Source organism: Balaenoptera ricei, chromosome 15 (assembly GCF_028023285.1).
Source record: "Balaenoptera ricei isolate mBalRic1 chromosome 15, mBalRic1.hap2, whole genome shotgun sequence".
NCBI classification, from domain to species: domain Eukaryota; kingdom Metazoa; phylum Chordata; class Mammalia; order Artiodactyla; family Balaenopteridae; genus Balaenoptera; species Balaenoptera ricei.
Genome location: NC_082653.1, coordinates 11,053,530 through 11,076,458, shown reverse-complemented (window position 1 = coordinate 11,076,458; position 22,929 = coordinate 11,053,530). Strand labels below are relative to the sequence as shown.

The 22,929-nt window shown below is 53.9% G+C and overlaps 1 protein-coding gene across 4 annotated transcripts in view; it reads right to left on the bottom strand.

Moving 5' to 3' along the window:
- Positions 1 to 22,929, bottom strand: part of RIPOR3 (RIPOR family member 3) — a 73,627-nt gene that overhangs the window by 23,636 nt on the left and 27,062 nt on the right. For all 4 annotated transcript variants that reach the window (XM_059897148.1, XM_059897150.1, XM_059897151.1 and 1 more), the window contains exons 2-3: positions 6,538 to 6,656; positions 499 to 645 (exon numbers count right to left, since the gene is read on the bottom strand). In XM_059897148.1, coding sequence (XP_059753131.1) covers positions 499 to 645; positions 6,538 to 6,656 — 266 coding nt within the window. The remainder of the gene's footprint in view (positions 1 to 498; positions 646 to 6,537; positions 6,657 to 22,929) is intronic.

Here is a 22,929-nt window from a genome sequence, read left to right as displayed (position 1 = left end):
CCAGCTGTTGTGCAAGCTCCTGCTGCAGGGCCTTTGCCCGTGCTGTTCCGTCTGCCCAGGATGTTTGTCCCCCAGAGGCCAGCACGATGGCTCCTTCTCGGAAACCATCAGCGCCTCCTCAGTGAAGCTCTCCGGGGCACCCTGTGTGACAGGCCTTCCCCATGCTGTCTCTCCATCACCTCCCTCACTGCCCTCTGGGCTCGTGGAAGTTACGGTGTTGATCATATTACTTCTTTATTGCCGTCTCCCCCTCCACACCGTGAGCTCCATGAGACTAGGGTCCCCCTGCCGTATTCACTGTGTCCCCAGTGCCCAAGGACAGGGCCGAGCACATGGCTGCACCCAGGACATGCTTGTTGACTAAACAGATAACCAGGAGCTCCCTCTGTGGCCTCTTACAGATGAGACCCACCCACGTTCCCCAGGAAGAGGCAGAGAGGACCAAGCAGACGAGGACAAAGAATGCACTTGTTAAAGGCAACGAATAGCCATCCTTACTTGAGGCCTCTCTTCAGTGCTTCAAAGATCTTCTTCACTTGCTGTGGCTTGGGATCCGAGCAGACAGACCCCTTCCTCAGCGTGCCATACATCTTGGAGGATTTCACAGGTATTCGAGACCTCACTGAGTTCCTGTGGACGGACTTTCTGTGAGAAGGGATTGGGGGGTGGTCAGAGCAGGGGTCCGGACAAAGCCCTTCTCAGGGGCAGGCACTTTGGGAACAGTGGCCAGAGCCCCAGGCAGTCAGGAGACCTGGCTGAGTCTCACCCCACTGCCACCAAGCTGCGTGGTCTCAGGAAAGTTGCCAAGACTCTCTGGGCCTCAGTTTTCTCATCTATAAAATGAGGGCTTGGATTTGAGGATTAAAAAAATAATGACACTAACCTGATATGAGAAATTAACTTACAGTGAGAAATACAATCAAGCAGCCCAAATGCCAATGCTGTCTGTGCTCTTCATCAAGCTCTGTGCAGGCAAAGCTACGTGGGAGGCCAAATCATAGTCCAGTGGTATACCCATGGGTTGGGTACCTGTTGGCTTTGCCTGCCCCACATCCATTCCCCTCCCTCTGTTAATAGCACCTCAATTTCCCTCGGGGGCATCTCCCCAACCCTGCTCTTTATACATATAGTGTGGAGGGAGGTAGCCTGACAAATCACCATACACACACACACACACACGCACACACATGCACACAAGCACACGCTCACGCATCCATGGGCATTCTGAGGCAAACCCATGTCCCAGGACTGGGTTAGTCAACATATTCCACTTCCTTGGAAGAGAACTTCTCCCCCTTCCTTCCTCATCTTCCTCGGGTGCACTGAAGAGCCAGCTTCAACCACATGCACTGGGGCCCCCCACAGGGATGGCCGAGCAACAAGAGAGAAGGAACAGGCCCTGGACAGCCTATGGAGCAGACCATCCATTGGCTCAACACTGTTGTTGGTCCTCAGACCACAGTAGGAGGACCACTTTCTCAGGGGTTCACCATTTCTGCTTCACTCGGGAGACGTCCTCCTGCTAGAAACCGAGCTCCGAGTCTCCCTGGATTCCCCTCACAGTCTGCTGCCCTTTTAGGGTCTAAAATCAAGGGCACAGGCTCATTCATTCATTCAAACACTCACAGAGCGGGGCTTTCTCTGAGTCACACAACATGATGGCGCCAGAGTCCCACCCTCACGGGTTCACTGTCTGCGGGGAGGGGTGGCGGGCTTGTGGTCTGGAGAGCTGAGCAGGGGGCAAGTGGACACAGCTCCAGCCCCTTCGCCAGGCCTGGGAGAAGGGCCACTGGGCCACCGCCAAGCCCTGGTCCCCAAGAGGCCTGGCAGGTGGCTGGGCTGTATTTCCAAGCCAACCAGACGCTGCACTTTCCACGCACGGTCACAGGGTCCTGTGGTTGACTCAGTAGAGCTGTCGTGTCCACCCCTGCTGTCGGGCATTAAGCCCCAAACCCCGTGGTTCCCCAAAACATGGATGCACAGCCACACTACAGGCCAGCGTGCCAGAAATACAGATCCCAAGGCTTGCCCGGGGATGCTGAGAACTGGGTCCCAAGGATGCTGCATCAAGGAAGGACCTGGAACCCCGCCCTGGAAACCTCAGGGGCCTCACCAAGCTAGGAACTCATATCATCTCATGGGACACAAGCTCCTGGTCAGCCGCCCATGTCCAAATTCTAGCCCCAGAGGGCACAGGTATTTAATCTACTGCAGCCTCAGTTTCCTCATCTGTAGAAGGAAGATAATAAGAGGGCCTGCCCCACGGAGTTGTCATGAGATGGTCATTCATTCAACAAATATTTACTGAGCTCCTATCATACACCAGATGCCATTCTAGGAGCCAGGGGTAGAACAGTGACCCAAACAGACAAAACCCCTGCCCTCGTGAGCTGCCCTGCCAGCTGGGGTGACCGTGGGAAGTGGTAGCAAGCACAGACTCCGGAACCACATGCTGCGGTCTCTATCCGGCTCCCCCAGTTATAAGCTGTGTGACCTTGGGTAAGTTATTGAACCTCTTTGTGCCTCAGTTTTCTCATCCATAAAATGGGGACCAGAGAAAGGGTTGCTGTGAGAGTTACATGAGTTAATAAATGTAAAGAGATTCAAGCAGTTCCCAGGAAAGAGTAAGTGCTATATATGTGCTGAAGTTAATAAGGTAATTTTTAAAAGTACATATCAGTTACATTGTACAGCAACTATACTTCAATTTTAAAAATTATATATCAGATAGTGCCTAGTGCCAAGAATAAAAACAAAGGCAGGATAATGAATGTAAAGGGTGAACAGGGAAGGTTCCTCCAATCAGGCGATGTTTGAGTCTGGGTAATGTGCACACAGCCCTGGGGACAAAGCCTATCACATCAGTAGTGCTCACCCCTGCACCTGCTGTTGCTGTTATTCATATATTATATGTCAAGTGACATATATTATATGTCAATTGCAAAGCCCAGGAAGGGACTGTGCTCCCTCCTCCCCGACCCTCCCGGAGGCCACATCACCCACCTCTTGGAACACACCCTCCACAAAGTTGCCATCTCCCGGCTGGCAGGGACAGGCAGGGCTGCAGCCTCGAGAGAAGCGGGTTTCAGACAGGCTAGGGTCCCCGGCAGGTGGGCAGGCAGGCAGGTGGGCTGGGCGAGCAGCTTGGAGGTGGGGCTGCAGGAGCCCCGCTCACCTGCCAGCTCCCAGAGTCCCACAGTCCCCGGCAGATGCGTGCCTTCTGCTGGGTCCCACTTCCATCTACCTGGAAACTTCCTCGCCCTCGCTCTGCGGCTGTGCCTGATAGCACCGGCTCCTGGGGAAGCTCTGAACCCACTGCTCTTGTCTGAGGTTCAACAGAGCAGGTGTGGTGGCCACCCCGAGGGCCAGCCCCGCCAGGGACGGTGATGTATGTGCAGCCTCCGGATGGCGAAATCAGGTTGTATGTCTGGCCCAGTGTCACAACTGCCAAGGCAGGGAGCAACCTCCAGGGGCAGATGTCACAGCAGTTCTGGGAGGACTCAGTAAATATTAAACATCCCCCGGCATGCCAGACGAGCTTCCAGATGGGCACGTGTGACCCACTGGCCCCAGCCCTCACGTGAGGCCGCAGGGCCAGCCCTTCTACCTGGTGTCGTTGGGAGACACTATCGGAGGCCCCGGTGCACGGCTGCTGCAGGTGCAGGATCCGGAGGTAGGCGGGGCTGGGGGCGGGGCAATAAATAATAGGACCGACCGGACACGTTTCAGCTGAGGACTCACAGCTGGGTGTAAGCGGACCTTTCCTCCTGCATCTGGTTGTACTAGATGCCCAGGAATGATGACAAACACGCACACGGCACTCGCAAAGGTCAAGCTCTGCTCTGGGTGCTTCCTGTGTACTAGCCTGTTTCTCCTGATACATGTCTCTGAGGTCTCGCCCTCCTCTCTGTCCCCTTTCTCTAGCCTCCTCTCCTTGAAAATCAAGGGCTGCTGCTTAGTTTTCACACCTACACTTCCCAGCCGTCCCAGTGGAGGAATTCCCAGGTGGTGAGGACCTTGCAGGGTCTCCTGGCTCAGGAGGGTCCCTGCCTGGCAGCCTGAGGAATGGCAGGAAGGGGTTAAGAGCCGCCCATGCCTGTCAGTCAGGGCAGAATGGGACAGTGTCAGGGCCTGGCCCTCTTCTTCATCTTACTATATATGGCCTTATGTTATAATATATTATTATATATTTATTATATGTGGCCTTGTTATAGCAGTCATTCAACCTTAGTGTAAAATTTCCTCACCAGATTACTTCCCCAAGTGAATTCTTTGATTACGCAATAAAGGGAAAAAACAACCCTGTCCAGAGTCAAAGGGGCTTCAGGTGCCAGGGCAGGGATAAGGGTTGGGGATATCTAACTGGAACCGGGCTCTCCTGCTCTCCTGTCTAAGGTTATTTTTGCCTGACCTGCCCCCGCTGCTGAGCGCCTTGGCAATGTGGCCGTGTTTCAGCCTGATTGGATTACCTGGGAAATAATGCCAGAGGTGAGGCCTGAAACCCAATCCAGACCATCCAGCCCCGGAGCCAAGGGTCCAGACCCCTGGGAGTTGTACAGAGACAGGAAGTTAAAAATAGATGTGCTGCTTCTCTGCCAGCATGGGCAGCTTCTTCCTCACCCCTGGACAAGGGGACTACAGAGGGCAAGGCCAGATGGAGGCCACTCAGGAATCTCAGAACCCGTCCAAGCCAGGCATCCTCCAGAATTCCCTGCAGGGTTGGGGGGGGGGGGCAGGACGAGGAGCCCCAGGAGGGATCCAGGACATTTATACCACTGTCACACAGGCCGGCCGCACACCTACTTTCTGTCCCTCGAAGCTCGTTCCCACCTCAGGGCCTTTGCACCTCTGTCCCCTCCACCTGGAAGGCTTTCCCACGCCCACACCCTGTCTGCACGTGATCGGCTCCTCTTCTCTCTGCCTTCGCTTAAATGCCTCACTGGGGGCCTCCTCCAAGCCCCCTGCTGCCCTCCTGCCTCCCTGCTTTAACCCCTTCAGGGCACCTGCCACCAGCTGCATCCATCTTGACTATCATTGGCTTATTGTTTTCCATCCTGAAAGGAGGGCGGGGCCTGGGTCTGTCTCCAGAGCCCCGGGCAGGGCCTGACCAGAGTCGATGCTCCATAAATACTTGTGGAAAGAATTAGGGATTCCTAAGGGTGCTTCCAAGATTTCAGCCCTGAGATGCCACTCCTCCCAGGCACACCTCAGAACTGAGGAGCTGAGCTGCCCTGAGACAAGGCGAGTGAGCTGGGAGGGCCTGACCGCAGGGCCAGCCTCACAGTGATGGGGGGCGGGGGGGGGAGGGGAAGGGGGGTCTAACGCGCAGCTGGGGAGCCCTAGGGAAAGAGCACAAGGAGGGCCTGCCAGGCTCGGGTGGTCCACACCCCCAACCCCCAGGAAGTGGCTTTGAAGCCAAGGCCTGATGAGATTAAGCGGGACCAGGCCAGGTGAAGAGCAGTGGGGAGGCTTCCAGGGGGAGGGCAGGGCCTGTGCAAAGGCCTGGAGGACAGAGAGGCCAACGGGGCTAAAGCCCAGGGTTCAGGTTGAGGCTGGCCGGCCAGACCCTGCCGCGTGGGGACCGGACTGTGCTCTCAGTGGGATGGGAACCTCCGGAGGGTGTCAGGTAGGGGAGCGCCGGGAGGAGATTTGGTTCTGCGCCCTGCTCTGGCTGAGGGCCTTGCCTGGCCACCACAGCTGTTCAGACTGGCAGCCGTTTGGGGCCCTCAGGATCCCTGGAGCCAGGGGCCCGGCACGCCTGGGCTGGCAGGGCTGTGGCCCTAGGAGCAGAAACGCACTTTCCTCCCAGACATTACCTGCAGCTGGAGGAGACACATCGCAGATCAGCCGTGAACTCACGTCTGGAGGGTCAGTACCAACCAGGCCCGTCTCTGCAGAGGCTGCTCCTCCTCCTTGGAAAACTTCCCACAAGCCCCTACTGCGTGCCAGCACGTGCCGGCAGCTCACCATGTGTCACCTCACTGTGCCCTCATGACAAGCCCATGAGGGAGGGACATTTGTGATCTCCATTTTGCAGATGAGGAAACCAGACTCAGAGAGGTGAAGTCACTTGCCCCAGGTCACAGGTGGCCCTATTTCCCATTCTATCAAACAAGAACATTCCTTCCTAACCTGGCCCCTACGAGACTAAGTTCCAACTCTGAATCAGTCTTGCTGTGTGACCTTGGGTGAGCAGCTCTGCCTCTCTGAGCCTCAGTTTTCTGATCTGCCAAGTGGGCCTGATAAGCTCAGGCAGATCAGCTTCCAGGATCAACTGCCAGGAACGTGTGGGGTGATACCTGTTCAGATCTGAAGCAAATTACAGTTTTCTTCCAACACCAGGAGTCTCACTCACACACACACAGACACAGACATACACAGACACACAGACAGACACAAACACACACTACCCTGCGCTGCAGGCCTGGCTTGAGAGTGAGCCTCAGGGTCACTCGCATGGGAGGAGGATGCCCCCGCCGGCCCCCCGATCCCTGGCCCTCAAACAAGCCTCCCACACACAGCCCGGGCAGAACTTACGCGATCCTCCGGCTCTGGGCACTGCTGAAGCCGGCAAAGGAGGCGCTCCGGCCCATGACCCCCACAGCCCCTGTGTCCCCAGAGGACAGGAACCGCACCCTCACCGACATGGCTGTCACCTGCAGAGAGAGGGCAGGACAGTCAGCCTCGCACTGGCACCCGGTGAGTGCTGACCGCAGGCCGGCCACCCTCCACCATGGCCCCCAAGGGCCCTACAGCAGCCCCAGAGAGGGGGCGGCTGCTGCTGTCCCCAGCTCACAGATGAGAAAACTGAGGCTCAGTGAGGTCAGGGAGCTTGGTGGGGGGGCGGCAGGAGCAAGATTCGAACCCAGGTCTCCGCACCCTGTGCTTGGGTCCTCGATGCCTGCGCAACGCTGAGTCCTCGTGCAGGGGGCATCCAGCAACTCGTGAACCAGCTCTCCTCACCTCCCCTCAGCTACTCCTCTCTGCCAGTAACCCTGACCCCCCTCCACAAACCCCCACTGAGCACCTCCTGTGTGCCAGACACTGAGCAAGGCAGGCAAGGCCCTCGCCCTCCAGGGCTCCCAGTCCAGCAGGAGGCTGATGAGCCACCATTATAGCAGGGAGTCCATAGTGAAATGATGGGGGTACCAGACCCACCCATGGAGGAGGCGACCAAGAGCTGAGAAGGGAAGGCCGAGGAGGGAAGAAGGGGAAGGCGGGGGAGGGAAAGGTACCTGAAGCAGAGGGAACAGCATGAGCAAAGGCCTGGAGGTGCAGAGGACAAGGTGTAATCCAGAAATGGAAAGAAGTTCAGTGGGTTGGGGTGTGGCTCCAGGTGAGGTTGGAGAGGCCATCAGAGCACAGGTCAGGGGCCTTGGTGGCCCCAGGGAGGACTTTGACCTTGCAGTTGGCTAAGGGTAACTGGGAGCCATGGGAGGTTTTGAGCAGGGGGTGAGTCAGCCCAGTTCACATGAGGCCAGGCTGCTGGCATCAAAGGCTTCCAGAAGCCACAGATCCATTGCCCCATCTCTGACCCAGGTTGCAGGGAGGCCAGCCTAGAACGCTGGCTGTCTTTACGTTTTTCCAAACCATCTCGAGATTGGAAAAATAACACCACATCCTTTGGGAATATCGCCCAGTGTCTTCCAACACAATAGGAAAGTTCTCCCCCATATCTAACCTAAATCTCTGCTGCTACAGTTTTATACCTCACTCCTCAGCCAGGGTGGCGTCAGTGCAAGGATTCCAGGGACCCCACTGCCCTGAGAAAGCTCCGCTTTGCCAACTCCCTCCTATTCCCGCTCGGTAGGGCCCCTGCTTCCCACATCCCCTCCACCCACTGGCTGAGCCCAGACTCCACACCTTTGCCCACCCTGGGGCCTCTGCCTGGAATAACGTTCCCTTTGCAACCGCGTCTATCCAGTGTCTAGTCCTGCATTTTGTTTGTAGTCAGCTCCCACCACAAGCTCCAGAGCCCTCACTCTGAACCCCCTGGCAGATCTGCGTGACCCCCCACAAGCTTCCTCCTCCTCCGATACCTCCTGCACCCCACAGCCCCACATGTGCTGTGCATAGGTGAGCTCTGGAAGCAACAAAGCCAGACCTGGGCTCAAACCCCAGCTGTACCTGTGCCGCTCACCAGCTCTGGGCCTCGGTGATCACATCTGTAAAATGGAAATTCAGAAAAGGACCAAGGACACAATGTGCTGACAGCACATAATGTGAACTAGACACCAGAAAGAGCTGGTTGTCTGTGTGCCATCGGCTGACCAAGACCCCAGCCTGGAGACCCCAGCTGCTGGGGCAGATGAGCCGAGGAGCGACCTCTGGCCCCGACGGAGGAAGCGGCGAGTGTCTGCTGAGCGCCCACTGAGTGGAGCCCCAGTGCCAGGGACTGTCCCACGCGATAGATCCGTGAACAGCAGCCCGGTGTACGGATGGGGAAACTGACGCAGTCTGGCAGTGGAGGCACCATTTACCGAGCGCTCATAATCAGGCCAGCTGTCCACTACGTGCCTTATGTAAATTATCTTAGTAGATCCACACAGCCCCTGAGGTGTAGGAGCTGTTGTGAACCTAATTCAATAGATGAGGAAACTGAGGCTCAGAGAGGTAACAAGACGAGCTCAGGGACCCAGCTAGGAGGCGGCATAGCCAGGCTGAGGACCCGAGCGTGACTGATGCCGCGAGCCAGCACTTCTCGGGTGCGTGGGCAGGCATCCCGCGCTCTGGGGGTTCGCCCCAGCCCCACGGGAGGACCCTCACGCCTCCACGGTCCCTGCCTGGGCTGTGCTGCTGCCAGCTTGGACCAGCTCACAAGAGTCGACGGTTAAATTTTCAGGAATGTTGGTAGCTTGAAATCAGCCATGACAGAATTAAGTACAGCATGGAAATGGGCAAGTGCTACAAATGAGGTTTTGAGGTGTTTTTGTTTGTTTGTTTTTCTGCCTGTTGTTAAACTTTTATCAGCATACCACTGCCCCCACCCCTATCAGCACAGGCTCTGGGTGGCACTGGAACCTTCTGAAACTGCTAAACACACCCTCCCTCCATCCTAGCCAAGATGAGCAAGGGCACGAGGAGGGAGCAGGCAGGGAGATTCCCAAGGTCAGCGGGTGGGACATGGACTCTGGAGCCAGCCCCGGGGGGTTGGGGACCGGAACGCCCTCCCTCCACCTACTCCCTCCACATCCCCACCACCCTCCCTCCCAGGCCTTCTGGGTCGTTCTTCCAGCCTCCCCCAGGTCCTCCACTTCAAGATAAGGGAGGAAGACAATCGCTGAACAGTTCCTCTGCAGGCAGTTTGCTAGAACAAACCCAACCATCTGCCTGCCCAGCGTTAGGAAAGGAGGACCGAGGAGGAGAACTAAGGTTCAGTGCAGACCCATGCAATGTGCCAGCACCTGGCTGCAGATTGATTACTCATGACAGGGCCATGAGGTTCAATGACCCCACTCTTCATATGAGGAAGGAGCCTCTAAGAGGTGAAGAGGCTGGCTCAGGGAGCCACGTTTTCCAATGTGAGGTCTGGCTGTCACGTGGGGATTGGCCTCCTGGCTAGACCCTCCCCGCTCCTCTTCCAGCCCAGATGTCACCTCCCCCAGGAAGCCTTCCTGAACCTCCCCCCAGTCCCTGCCTCACTTTAGTTAGGGTGGACGGTGAATGGTGACTTGTCTGCCTCCCCCACTAGACAGAGAGTTCCCTGCAGGTGGGGCTGGAGGCGTTCTCCAGGGCCTGAAAGAGTCACAGCGCATCTTTATGGGACCAGAGGACAAGGATTGAAAGGCTGGGGCCGCTTCCCCCACTTCAGCAGGCTGTGCATCCCAAGGCACAGTCAGCGGAAGAACAGGATAAAGATAAGAACTCCCACTGTGTGCTGGACTCCAAGGCAGGGGTGGACAAATGACTTCCGTAAAGGGCCAGATAGTGAATTTTTTTGGCTTTGCAGGCCTTACAGTCTTTGTCACAGCTACTCAACTCTACCGTTTTAGAGCAAAAGCAGCCACAGATAATGTGCAAATGAATGAGCCTGGCTATGTTCCACTAAAACATTATTTACAAAAGCAGCAGCTATTGATGGATGACCCCTGGGTGGCCAGCACTCTGTCTGCTACCTGTTCTAAAGGTTTAAAATCTCATTTAATACTCCCAACACTATATGAGTCAAATATTATTATTATCCTTCCCATTTTGCAGATAAAGAAACCAAGACTCAGAGAGGAGGGGAAATGACTCAACCAAGGTCACACAGGTCAGAACTGCCAGAGCTGGGATTTGAACCTGGGCATGATGGGCTCCAAAGCCCAGCTACTTCGTGCTAGGCTGCACCTGCTTCCGCAGGGGCTGTGCTGAGGACACCACCCCCCCTCCGCTGCCGTGAGCCTGAGCAGGAGGGAGGGGGCCCCAGAACGGAAGCAGGTTCATGACCCAGACCTGCCAAGCTAGAAACGTAGCACTGGGGATGGCTGAGAAACATCAAGCCCCATCCCCTGCAGGCTTCAGGGTGTGGGAGCCCAGGTCCCTTTGGACCAGCGTCAGATCCCAGCAGCGCCTCTCCTGGCGGATCCCTGGTGGGGCTGATCCTTTGTAGTTGACCCTTGTGATCTCACCCAGCGGGCTGCGAAACAATCCCCCCTCTGGTGGACTGGGCATGAGATGGCCGGGCTGAGACCCCTGGAATCCCAGGAGCCTTCATGGGCTCCTGACAAGTCCCAACGGATGTTTGTCGCCTTTAACCAAGGGTCATACTCTTAATGTTTAGTTGTTGACACAACAGCGGCACTGACAGCTCAGAACAGAGGCTGGGCACCTTGGAGACCCCACTCCTCCCCCAAGACCATCCCCCCCTCCCCCTCCCCCTGCCGGCATTACCCTTTAGCAGCTGGACTGTAGGCAGGTCGGGCAGCCCTGGGCAGCCGGCACTCTGCAGGGCATGAGAGGCAGGCCGGGGACCTCCCTGGGCCCCTGGGCAGAGGAGAGAGGTACAGAAGTCATGCGGGTCCCAAACCTTCGGTGGCAGACAGGACTGCCTCTTCCCCGCGTGTCCCTCGCTGCCTCTCTCCGGCCCGGCACCCGGGCAGCACCTGATGCTTGGATCCAGCTGGGGAGCGCAGGGCAGGCGGGCCAGCTGAAGGGGCTCCTTACCCAGCAGCTGCTCCCCAGACACTGAAGGGACCGTCCTGGGCCTCTTCCCCCAAGGTGCAGCCAGAGGGAACCGGAGCCTGTTCTGCTAAATCTGTCCTGCTCGGTGCTGCCCAAAGCTGCCCACCGGCCACAGGGAACCTGCAATTTCACCTCATTTGGAAGTGATGCTTCTAAATTTAACGGTGTGGGCTCTCAGGGCTGGGCAGCGTTTATGCCTGAGTCCCTCACTTAGGGCTCTTTTATATCCGTTCAAATGCCAGCCAGGGATTAGTTTGCTTATAGGAGTTTCCAAAATAGCCCTTTGGTTTAGCACGAAAGGAAATGGCAGAATAGCCCAGGATGAGGAATGTGAGTTTATACATAAGAGGGAAGGGCGTCCTGAGGAGGCTTCTCTGGGAACCAGACTGTCTGCACCAGATGGAGTCCAACTCCCTCATCTTACTGATGGCCAGACCCAGCCCAGAGGAGTCAGACGACCTGCCCAGCTCACCCAGAGGTGAATGGAAGAGTCAGAAGAATCCAAACTCCCTGTCCCTGCCAAAACCCAGTCCCCTGCTCCTCCGCTGGAGCCCACTTAAAATCCCGTAGCTGACCCACGCAGGATGGACGCCTTCCATCGGCCTCCACGCCTGCCGGCTTGGGCTCCCCTCTCCCTGCTGAGCGCCTCCTGAGCCAGGTTGTATGGGGCCGGGAAGACGTGCTCGGGGAAACAGGAGAATGCGGTTCCAGCCGCATGTGATCTAGAACAAGTTCCCTCCCCTCTGAACCTCTGTCTCCCAGTCTGTAAAATGGGAGGATTGGCCTAGAACTCAGGCTTCCCTCAAGCACAGCACACTCTGGGCCAAGTGAGAGATGCCCAGTGGACTCCATGAGTCACTCGGTGGGAGAGTTATCTTAGTCTTTAGTCTTTTAGTCTTTAGTCCCCTTTTCATCCTGGCTCCCTGGCTCTCTGTCACTTGTCGCCCTTCCTGTTCAACAGAGCACAGAGCTGGCCCCGGGCACAGAGCCAGGGGCGGGCAGAGGAGGAGCTTGAATGCAGTCAGGTTGTTTTGTTTTGTTGAATTTCATTTAAGGTAACCTTCCATTTAGAGCAAGCTGTCTTCTGTATGATTTAAAGTGTTTTTTTAAATAGCATGTTTAAATGAAGACAGTACGGATTTGAAGGGCACTTGGTTTAAATAGAACAAGTAGGCACCCACCTGCCTGGCAGCCCACATTCCTGGGTCCTGCCACCAGCTCTCAGGGGCCACCGTGGCAGTGGCACCTGGAGCCCGTGGCACCTGGAGACCCCAGGTGTGTCTCTGCAGATGGCCAGCTGGCCTCAAGGAGACAGATGGGCTGATGGCTCCGGCTTCTGGTATAAGAGAAGAGCAAGCAGCTCCTTGGGGAGCCCTAACTGTCCCCCCAGAGTCCACTGTCCCACAGCTGCAGGGCAAATGGAAACTTCCTGATGGCCTGTTTCAAGACCAGGCACGGGAGTCAGGATCCGGGATCCAAGAGGGCCCTTGCCTCAGTGTATCATGCAGTCCACAGCCCCCTGTGTTCTTCCTGCCCAGGGCAGGCCTGGGAGGATTTCCTGTCCTGCTCCCACTCTGGCCTGTAGGCTCGTCAAGGACCAGTCACAGGAGAGGACGGGCAGGCCCTCTCATTGGACTTCACAGCACACCTGTGCCCATTTCACAGATGGGAACACTGGGGGTGCAGCCACAAATGGCCAAGTGCAAGGGACAGGTTAGATAACCCACACAAAAGAAATTTGTGCGGCCGTTAGGAATATGATTTTGAGGAATAGTGACATGGGAAAATATTTGAGATAAGATGTGAGTAAACCAGAGCAAGATGTAAACTGTATACAGCATGTTTTATTTTTGAAACAATACCTTACGAATGTGCTACAATGGACATGTATTCCCTCAAATTAAGAAAAAAGTGTTAATTTGAAGAAAATCGAGAGATTGACTAAGCTGTCCTCAGTCGCACAGTAATCAAGCTGCCAAGCTGACTGACTGTGTGTCCTCCAACCTAGAGAACGTTGCTTCTCAGGATGAACCTGGGATCAAAGGAGAAACTTTCCTCTTTAAAAAAAAGAAAAAAAATTATTAAAGTCCGCAGATATCGTCTACACTCCCAGCTAACTCCACTGGGTTTTATGAGGCAAAAATGACTCATGAATTTCTGTGAAATATCCAGAGGGTGTTCTAATTTAAATGGCCCCTGATCACCACCGACACACTCCCATTGGCGGGTCGACCAGGGGTCACCTGGAAGAGACAGCAACTCTTGGGGGAAGGAGCCTCCTGAGGCCGCCACGGGGGTAGGAGTGTGTGTGGGTGTGGGGAGGGGAGACGGGAAGCTGGAGCTGCCCAGAGATGGGGGGAGGTGATGAAGCTGAGCCTCTGGAAGCACCACCCCCACCCTGGCCTGCTTAGGACCAGCAATAAAAATGCGGTCAGGTGGGAGGGACTGGGCATCTCCCCACAGCACCCCTCTGAGGTGGGCACTGTTACCACCCCCATTTTACAGACCGGGAAACTGAGGCTGGTAGAACTGAAATGGCCTGAACTAACACGTGGCAGCACTAGGTCTTCAGTAACTCACCTTAAAATGCTTATGTGCGGGCAGCGTGGCCCGTGTGCATAGACCTAGCCCACATCCTAGGGGTGAGTAAGTGTTGCGTGCAGGGCGCTAAAGTGGGTCCGCACTCCAGAAGCGGCTATGGGAGGGTCTGTACCTCAGCGCTGCTGACATTTGGGGTCATTCTTCACTGTGGAGGTTGTCCTGCGTATTTAGCCGCATCCCTCCCGCCCCTTGATGCCAGGAGCTCTCCACCCTCCAGTTGTGACAACCAAGACTGTCTGCAGACACTGCACTGTCCCCTGGGGGCGGGGGCGGGGTGCAGAATGGTGACCGATGGGAAGGACCGGGTTAAAGGTTAAAGGCAGCTGTCAGATCTGCACGAGAGGGCTGGTGAATTAGCGTGCTGGGTGTCAGGAACGATTTCTCACGGGTGAAAGGAGTAGTGTTGTAGATACCGTATTCCGTTGGCTACGAATGTTGTTCAGGCTCCTTCTCCTGACATGAATAGGGTGTGGGAACCTGCGGGCCCCGGCAGCCCAACATATTCAGAAGGGGCCCTGGGCCTACAGCTCCCACTGGGCCTCTGCCACCACCACCCCTCACACGCACGTGTGCACACGCGCACACGCACACACACGCCAGGGTATGGATGAAGGCCTGGAGGCCTGAGCGTGAGGCCTTGCGCGTGGAGTAGAGGTTGACCTTCTCCTTGGGGGGTGTTTGCTGTAACATCAGAGTTCTGCGTGAGACCTGCCTTCATCATAACCCCCTACCTGGAGGCCAGGAGAGACCCAAAGGCTACCTACCTTTTTAATCCCAAAGAACCTGACTGCTGATGAACGCACACACTGGTTTGGGGCAGCTCAACACAGGCAGGGTTTGGATTCAAACCCAGGCAGGCAGAACTCTGCCGGCCACGTGGGCCAACCCGTCCACCCTGGATGAACTGCCTGGAATTCTCGGTAATCTTGGGGACACAGACCCTCCCCCCGCCACACAGCTGGACATCAGAGCCCAGGAGTTTCTCTCCAAACCAGCCGAAAGGACTGGGAAAGAATTCTGTTCCTGACTGCTGTCTGTGGAACAAGTTAGGGCCAACTTCTCCACTAGGGATGGGGGCACAGTGCACAGGCCCCATGAAAACGTGAGGATTACTTTTAAAATCAGAAGACTACAAAATGTTTTATTATATAATGTAAAATTATATTATTTATATATATTAATAGACTGTATTTTATTTTATACATCCATCTTTATACCAGTCATAATATCCTATACTATTTAATATTTTTTATGCAGGAATTGTCCCCAGAAGGCCAAGGTGCTGGAGGGGTGGGGATGGCACGAAAGTCATCAGGTGGCCCTGCCCTTGGCCCTCTCCTAGCCCTGCCTCCAATCTGTCTGCCTCTAGATCAATCCTTCCACCTCCCACCCTGCCCTGGGGCTCCCTATCCAGCTCCCTCCCACACAAGTCTTTATTATGCAAATCAGATTCACCCTTCCTTCCTGTCTCCCCCTTTCTCAGTTTTATCTCCCCCTTCCCTACTCCCAAGTCCACTGGGCCTGACCCCCCAAGATGGAAGAGCTAAGAGAGCCAGGCCAGACCTTGCACTTGACCCAAATCAGCTCATTTGACCCTCAGTGAAATGTAGTGCTGCAGGTTTCACTCCATCCCATTCTGGTTTTTGGGTCTAATGAATTTGAGTTTTGGCTTCTGGCCTGTGCTATCAACCGCAGGCCTCAACTTCCAGATCTCTAAAATGGACTGAGTGGTTCCCAGGTAGAAGTTATGTTTGGACATGATTCCTAGTGAGCTCATGCATATTTCCATATGTACATTATCCTTAGAGTCTTCTTTTCTGGAACTTACAAATTCATATTCCTTTGTACAGTTACCTAGTTTTTTTTTTTTTGTAATTTGCACTGTGTGGCATGTGGGATCTCAGTCCAGAGATTAAACCCGGGCCCCCTGCATTGGGAATGCAGAGTCTGTTTTTATTCACTGGACCACCAGGGAAGTCCCCAGTTATCCAGCTTGATCTCATTGATTTCCAGGGGCTATTTATAAATCCTGGATTGGTGATCTTTTCTGAATTTTCTCCCAGCCCTTCACTTACCTTTTACCTTGCTCTTAATGAGGTGTGCGTGCGTGTGAGTGTGTGTAACAGAAGCTTCAAATATTTACGTGTCTGGGTCTGTGAACATTCCTTCTATGCTTTAGAGTTTAGAACCTGCTTTTTCCACCTCTAAAATTGTTTCAGATCTGTGGACCACTGAAGTCTACAGTGAGATAGTGAGAAGTGAGAAGTCTACAGTGGGTGAGAATTTTGTCCTGCTGGCAGCTGGGCTGTAAGACCCTCAAGGGCATCGCTCTCCTCCTCCTTGGTCAAGAGATTTCACTCTGCACCCTGCTTCTCAGAAACACCCGGAATCTGTCCCCTCTTTCCACCCTTACCCCAGGACCAAGCCCCATCACCTCTCGGGTCTCTACTGGTCTCCCCGCCTCCACTTGCCCTGAAAACTGGAGTGAGCTTTTAAAAATGTCCATCTGTTTCTTATACCCAACCCCAGATTTGGGGCTTCTGGGAGCTCTTAGGATTAAAATCTCACCCCCGCATCATACCCACAAGGTCCAGAAGGAGGCAGTGCCTAAGGATGGAACCCAGACAGGGACGACGGAGCGCTCCCTGCCCACTGCCCAGGAAGGCAAGAGCCCCCTTCTCACCCCTCAAACATTAATCACAACCAGGTCTTGTCATGGTAAAGGCAGGGCCAGGGGTTTGGGGGACGAGGGGCTGGGGGGTGGGAGGGATTGCAAAGCCTTTACATCATCCATCCTATTTCCAGCCTGTAAGGCAGCCCCTCACCCCATTTACAGCTGAAGTACCCAGACCCTGAACCCTGATGAAGATCGCTAGCCCAGCAGTGCTGAGTCAACCTCCTGGAATGCCCGAGGCTCCCCAGCCAGCAGGCCCTGGGACTCCTGCACAGGCATATGGGCCAGTGGAGTGGGACTGTTTGCTAATAGAGGCTGTTAACAGCACGAGAAATGGTCAAGGGGTCAACAAGAGATGAGCCATCTGGTTGTCCCAAGGTAAACAATTTACAAGAGAAAAGTTAAGCCAGCTTGCCGTTCTGGTTTTTCTTTCGACAGTGCGGACGTGCAGTGTCCTTTACCCCTTGGTGCCGACTGGAAAGACAGAGACTGTCCCAGGCACCCTGGCCTCAGCTCCAGTGCCTCCCGGGAGGGGCAAGAAGGCAAGAGAAGTCAGATTTTTTTTTCACACCTTTTCTTGCCCCATTCTCAGGACTGAGTGATTTCATACCTACTGGTTAATCCACATTGTAAGGAGGGTAGGTTTCATCCCGAAGAAACAGACTTATTTTCTAGCACCCAAAGCCTTGAACTTAGAGGATCTTCAGCCTGAAATGTATTTCCTGTTGGAAGAAGACCCCCTACTGGTCTCCCCAGGGATTGCAGCCCTGCTCTACCAACCGCTACAAATGCCCACCCGAAAGTGAGAGAGGGTCTCCGTCCTTGCCATTCAGAGTGAAGCCAGTGGATTCCCAAGCATGCGGAATACACATGCGGCTTAATAGCCTGAAATAAACAGATTGTGCTGAAATCATAATCCTGGAGTTTCCAAAAGTGTTGCAAAACATTCCAGGCAGACACTGGAGTTAGTATACTACAAGCTGTTTATCAATTAATTCCTTCTTTGCCAAACATTCTTACTTGGGTCTACGGGGAGATGATTTTGGTGGGAGTGAATCTCTGATTTTGTAATGAAAATCACCAGGGAAAAAGGCTCGCTTTACAGAGGCTCATGTTACAGAAAATGTGGCTGGAACAGGTAGTTCCCGTAAGAACAAAGCTAGTACTAACTTTTGAGCTCATGTAATAAAGAAAAGTGATATCTGGGGCCTAGGATTTGGGGTCTCTGCACTAACCTGTGAGACGCATAGCCACACATTCCCAGGAAGGATGATGAGTACAAGTCTTGGGGTCAAAATCTTGTTCAAGTCCAGCCTTTGCCTCCTTCTAACTATGTGACATGGATAAGCCACAAACTCTGAGCCTCAGTTTTCTCGTCTACAAAATAGAAACCATTGAAATGGGGGCTTCCCTGGTGGTGCAGTGGTTGAGAATCTGCCTGCTAATGCAGGGGACACGGGTTCGAGCCCTGGTCTGGGAAAATCCCACATGCCGTGGAGCAACTGAGCCCGTGCGCCACAACTACTGAGCCTGCGCGTCTGGAGCCTGTGCTCCGCAACAAGAGAGGCCGCGATAGTGAGAGGCCCACGCACCGCGATGAAGAGTGGCCCCCGCTTGCTGCAACTAGAGGAAGCCCTTGCACAGAAACGAAGACCCAACACAGCCATAAATAAATAAATAAACAAACAAACAAACAAACAAACAAACAAACCATTGAAATTAGTTACCTTACTTCACAGTTTCCAGGATGTGGGTTTTTTTTCTCCTTGTTAAAAGGAAAAACCAAACCATAATTTATGGCTTTTCCTACAGCTTTGTGCTGCTAAGGTTAGAGACCTGAGATAGTATCTTAGTTTTCTGTGGCTGCCGTAACAAAGTACCATTTAAACAACAGAAATGTATCGTCTCACAGTTCTGGAGGTTAGAAGTCCAAAGTCAAGGTGTCAGCAGGACCATGTTCCCTCTAAAGCCTCTAGGAAAGAGTCCTTCCCTGTCCTTCCCTGGTGGTGCTGTGGTTAAGAATCCGCCTGCCAATGCAGGGGACACAGGTTCGAGCCCTGGTCCGGGAAGATCCCCCATGCCGTGGAGCAAGTAAGCCTGTGCGCCACAACTACTGAGCCTGCGCTCTAGAGCCCAAGAGCCACAACTACTGAGCCCGTGGGCCACAACTACTGAAGCCCGTGCACGTAGAGCCCGTGCTCCCCAACAAAGAGAAGCCATCTCAATGAGAAGCCCGTGCACCGCAACTAGAGAAAGCCCACGTGCAGTAATGAAGACCCAACACAGCCAAAAATAAATAAAGTAAATAAATAAATATATTTAAAAAAAAAAAAAGAGTCCTTCCTTGCCTCTTCCAGCTTCTGGCTGTGGCCCTTAATCCCTGGCCTTCCTTGGCTTTCGGCTGCACCGCTCCAATCTCTGCCTCGAGGGCCACATGGCCTTCTGTGCGTTCTGTCTTCACCAGGCATTTCTCTCTAGTTGTAAAGACACCATCATTGGATCAAGGCCCACCCAGAAGACCTCCTCTAAACTTGGTTACATCTGCAAAGACCCTATTTCCGAACAAGATCACATTCGCAGGTACAAGGGTTAGGAATTCGGCATATCTTTTGCAGGGGGACACAATTCAACCCATAGCAGGTCGAAAACACTTTGTTTAGCCCGGCAGTTTAATGAGCTTTGGGATGTGCTAAGGTGGGCTCCAGGCATTGGTGGGGTGGGGGAAGAGATGCTGGACTGTTACGTGCAAGAAGGCATTGACATGTGCGTGTTGATGATTGACAGCTGGAGATGGGGAAGGCTATGGGGGAGGGGAGGGGAGAGCAGAACATGCAGAACATGGGACATTTTCCAGGCAATGGGATTTTAGGGTGGTGATTCCAGACTTTACTTCCAAGTGTGCCACCCCTGGGTTCCCATTACCCCAAATTCGGTGGACTTTCTTCCCGACAGCACCCTGTTTCCCTTTTTCTAGCCCACTGCCTTCAGTCTGCTGGGACTGGCCCGGAGCCCCACCATCCCCTCACTAAGGCGAGGACAAGGACCTCACTGGGCTAAGCAGACACAGCCTCCCTGGGAAGGGAAACTGGAGTAGGACAGCAGACAGAACATGCTGGATTTCGTTCATTCTGGCTTCGGTGAGTCCCTGACTGCAGTGTCTATCGTGAGACCGTCTTGGGTTCCCGAGCCCCTAGTTCAGGCCGTTTCCAGTCCTGTTTTTCTGGATCCATTCAGTGACCCCCACTCCCCATGACCTTCCAGGAGACCCCCTCAGCTTAAATTAGCCAGACTCTTTTGCACTGGCTCACCACAGACCTCTCCAAAGGCCGCTCTCGCAGCAGCCTCGTGTCAGCAAAACTTTAGGAAAAATGAAAGAATTGGAGCAGCATCCAGCGTGGAATAAAAGGGAAAAAGACAATTTTTTGTCTTTTTTTTTTCACATACCAAAAACCAGATATTTAATCAGGTAAACAAAACTATTCTAAATATACTTTTACTTTTTGATAAATATTGATTTATAATAATCCTAAGCATTTTTTTAATCTTAGAAAAAAACATCCAAAAACTTCAAATGAACTATATTTCAGGATCAGCTTGTCTTTATCTTGAAGGTTGGTTTTTAACCACCTTTGCATCCAGGGGTCCATTATCAGAACACAGCATAGGGCTCTGTCCCTTAAGCATGTCCACATCACTGACTGACAGACCTATTTCCGGCCAAACAGGCTCTTTCCCCTGCACTCTCAGTGTGGCGTTGCCTGCCTCAGGCCGGTGATCCTCCCTAGGACTGTCTTTTCCTCTGGGAGAGTCAGACTCACCTATGATGAGGGATACTTCAAAATGATGGTGTCAAAAGGAAAAACAGAAGTGGCTTTTACTTCTTGAGCTGTTAATACTGCTCAGGAGAATGCTTCCTGAGGGACATGAACACAGCTTTGCGTATTTTGTTCTCCTAAAAATAATAGTGAACAGAATTGTGCTCTTGGTAATCTTATGCAGATTTGAGTTTGTGCTTTGAATTCTTTCCAGTGAATCCAATCACCTTAGGCCTGCAGTTTTCTATAGATCTGGCAAGCAGATATTCCAATCTCCCAAACTCCTTGGTTTACAATAGTCCTACCTACCCCGTAAAGCCCTACTGGCCTTCTAATAATGATGACTGTTAACTATCCCTCATCTTCCTCGAGCTGCAAAGCTGGCTCTTTCCTTTTTAAAATTGCATCCAGCAATTTTAGGAGAAGAATGAAATATTTTAAAAAATTAACATATCAGCACAAAGCTATCTAGAAATGTTAAGACCCTCGAGAATCCTTGGGGACAGTGTGTGGGGGGCAGGGATTTCCCACTGGGGTCTTGGGCCCTGGTTAATATTAAGGGGAGGGTACCCCACAAGAAGCCTGGCAGAGGTAGGCACCCAGGGGCTGCCGCTCAGGGCACCCACGTGAGTCCTGTGCCTGGCGCGTGGAGACGAGGGGCAGTGGTGAGCGCTACTTGACACGTGGCCCTCTGGACAGCGTGGACCCCTCTCTTTCAGCCAGAGCATCGCAGCCTCAGCCAGACACCCTCCCCGGCCATGGGGTTCTTCCTGCACACATGCTGTTTTGATTCTGTGCCCCTCAGTCTTTACTCGTTTTCCTGCCTAATGAGGTGAGCTTCACCCAGCCCGGCAGCAGTTCCTGTAAACGCTGGAGTTTCTATGACCCAACGTGGTGAGTTTGCAGGGAAGCGCTCCCCGAGGGCTGGGCTGGCTGGAAAGAGATGCTTCGCCCTTTCCAAGAACGGTAATGAGGCCTGAGGGTTCTGATGGCAGGCAGGGGTGCTGTGGGCTCCAAGAGCCCTGGGCTGGCTTGGGGTCAGAAGATTTGGGCTCCGGCCCCAGACACGCTAACTAGGCGTCCGTCTCTCTCCTGGGTAAAACGGGATAATGTTCATACCTCACGGCATTGCTGTTGGGCTCCAACTGGATCACAGATGTACAGTGAGTCTGGAAACCATGATGCTCTGAGCAAGTAAAAGGAAGTATCACTGTTCCTGTGGCCATTACTATCATTATCATTAGAACCTAAGATCGTCCGTGGCCGGCAGAATGTTACGATGACCCCCAGGACCTTTGACCTTACATGAAATCCTCTCCCCTTTGAGTGTGGGTGGAGCCCGTGAATATCAGGAGATATGACTCCTATGAGTATGTCATCTTTTATGGCAAAAGGGAGATTATCCTGTGCAGACCTGACCTACTCAGGAGAGCCCTGAAACAGGACCGGCTCTTCCAGGCAGAAGAGGTTTAAAGCATGAGAGGGACTCAGTGTGAGAGAGTCTCCATTGCTGGCTTTGAAGATGGGAGGGGATCATGTGGCCAGGAAATCGGAAGCCTCTAGAAGCTAAAAGTGGCCCCAGCTGACAGCGAGTAAGGAAGCGGGACTTCAGTCCTTCAACCACGTGAAACTGAATGATGCCAACAAGAATGGTCTTGCAAGTGGATTTGTCCCCAGACCCTCCAAACAAGAACTCGGTCTACCCAGTATCTTAGATACCAACTTCTGTCCTCCAGAGCTGGGAGCTCATAAATGCGATTGCATTGAGCTGCTGAGTTTCCGGCAATTTGTTACATAGCAATAGAAAACCAATCCGCCCCTTGTGAGGAAGGCCTTAAAGTGGAAGGCTCCTACACCATCTCCCTCCCAGTGTGGTCTGGACAGTAGAGACGAGGTTGGAGACCTGACTCTCCCACTCGCTGGCTATGTGGGGTTGGCTGCAAGACCTCCCTCACAGCCCAGAGCTTCAGTTTGCTCATCTGTGAAATGGGGATGGAAATTAAATGCATGTAAAGCATCCGAGTACGTCATAAGGGCACATAGTAAATGCTTAAGAAACATGAACATTGTACATGATAATGACTAGAAATCAGCTGGCGGTTGACAACTAACAACAGTGGGCCTGTGGTCGTCAGAGCTCTGCCCCCACGCCAGGGGCACAGGAACGAGCCCCAGCCCGTGTCCTGGGAGTCAGGACCTGAAAGTCACAACTCTGGAAACAGCGGGTGGTATGTGCCCAGCGTTCTTGGCGGGGTGAAGCCCAGGCCTCGAGCTCTGAGCCCCCCCTCGGAGTCTGGTGCAGGCCTGGGGGTGCTTCGCTCCTCAAGACCCCCTTTGCTCTGGCTTCCCTGAGGAGGAACTCTGCCGCCTCACTCTGTCCCCCTCCATCTCAGTGAGGCCCGAGGCCAAGGCCTGTCCTCGTGAGGAAGAAGCTCGCCCCGGACCCAGGAGGAGAGGTGGGTCCAGTCTCCGAGTTCTATTCCTGGTACTTGCCCTTACCAGCCCCACCACACCCCAGATTCTCCAGGCTCCAAACCCCGGGGCCCCTCTGACTGCCCTTCTCATTGCCTCCCGTCCTCAGAGCAGCTGCTGCAGTCCCCGCACCCCGGCCCCGATTAGTCCTCCCGCCTCTTCCCACTGACCGCAGTTGCAGCCACAGGAGGCTGGAGTGAGTTT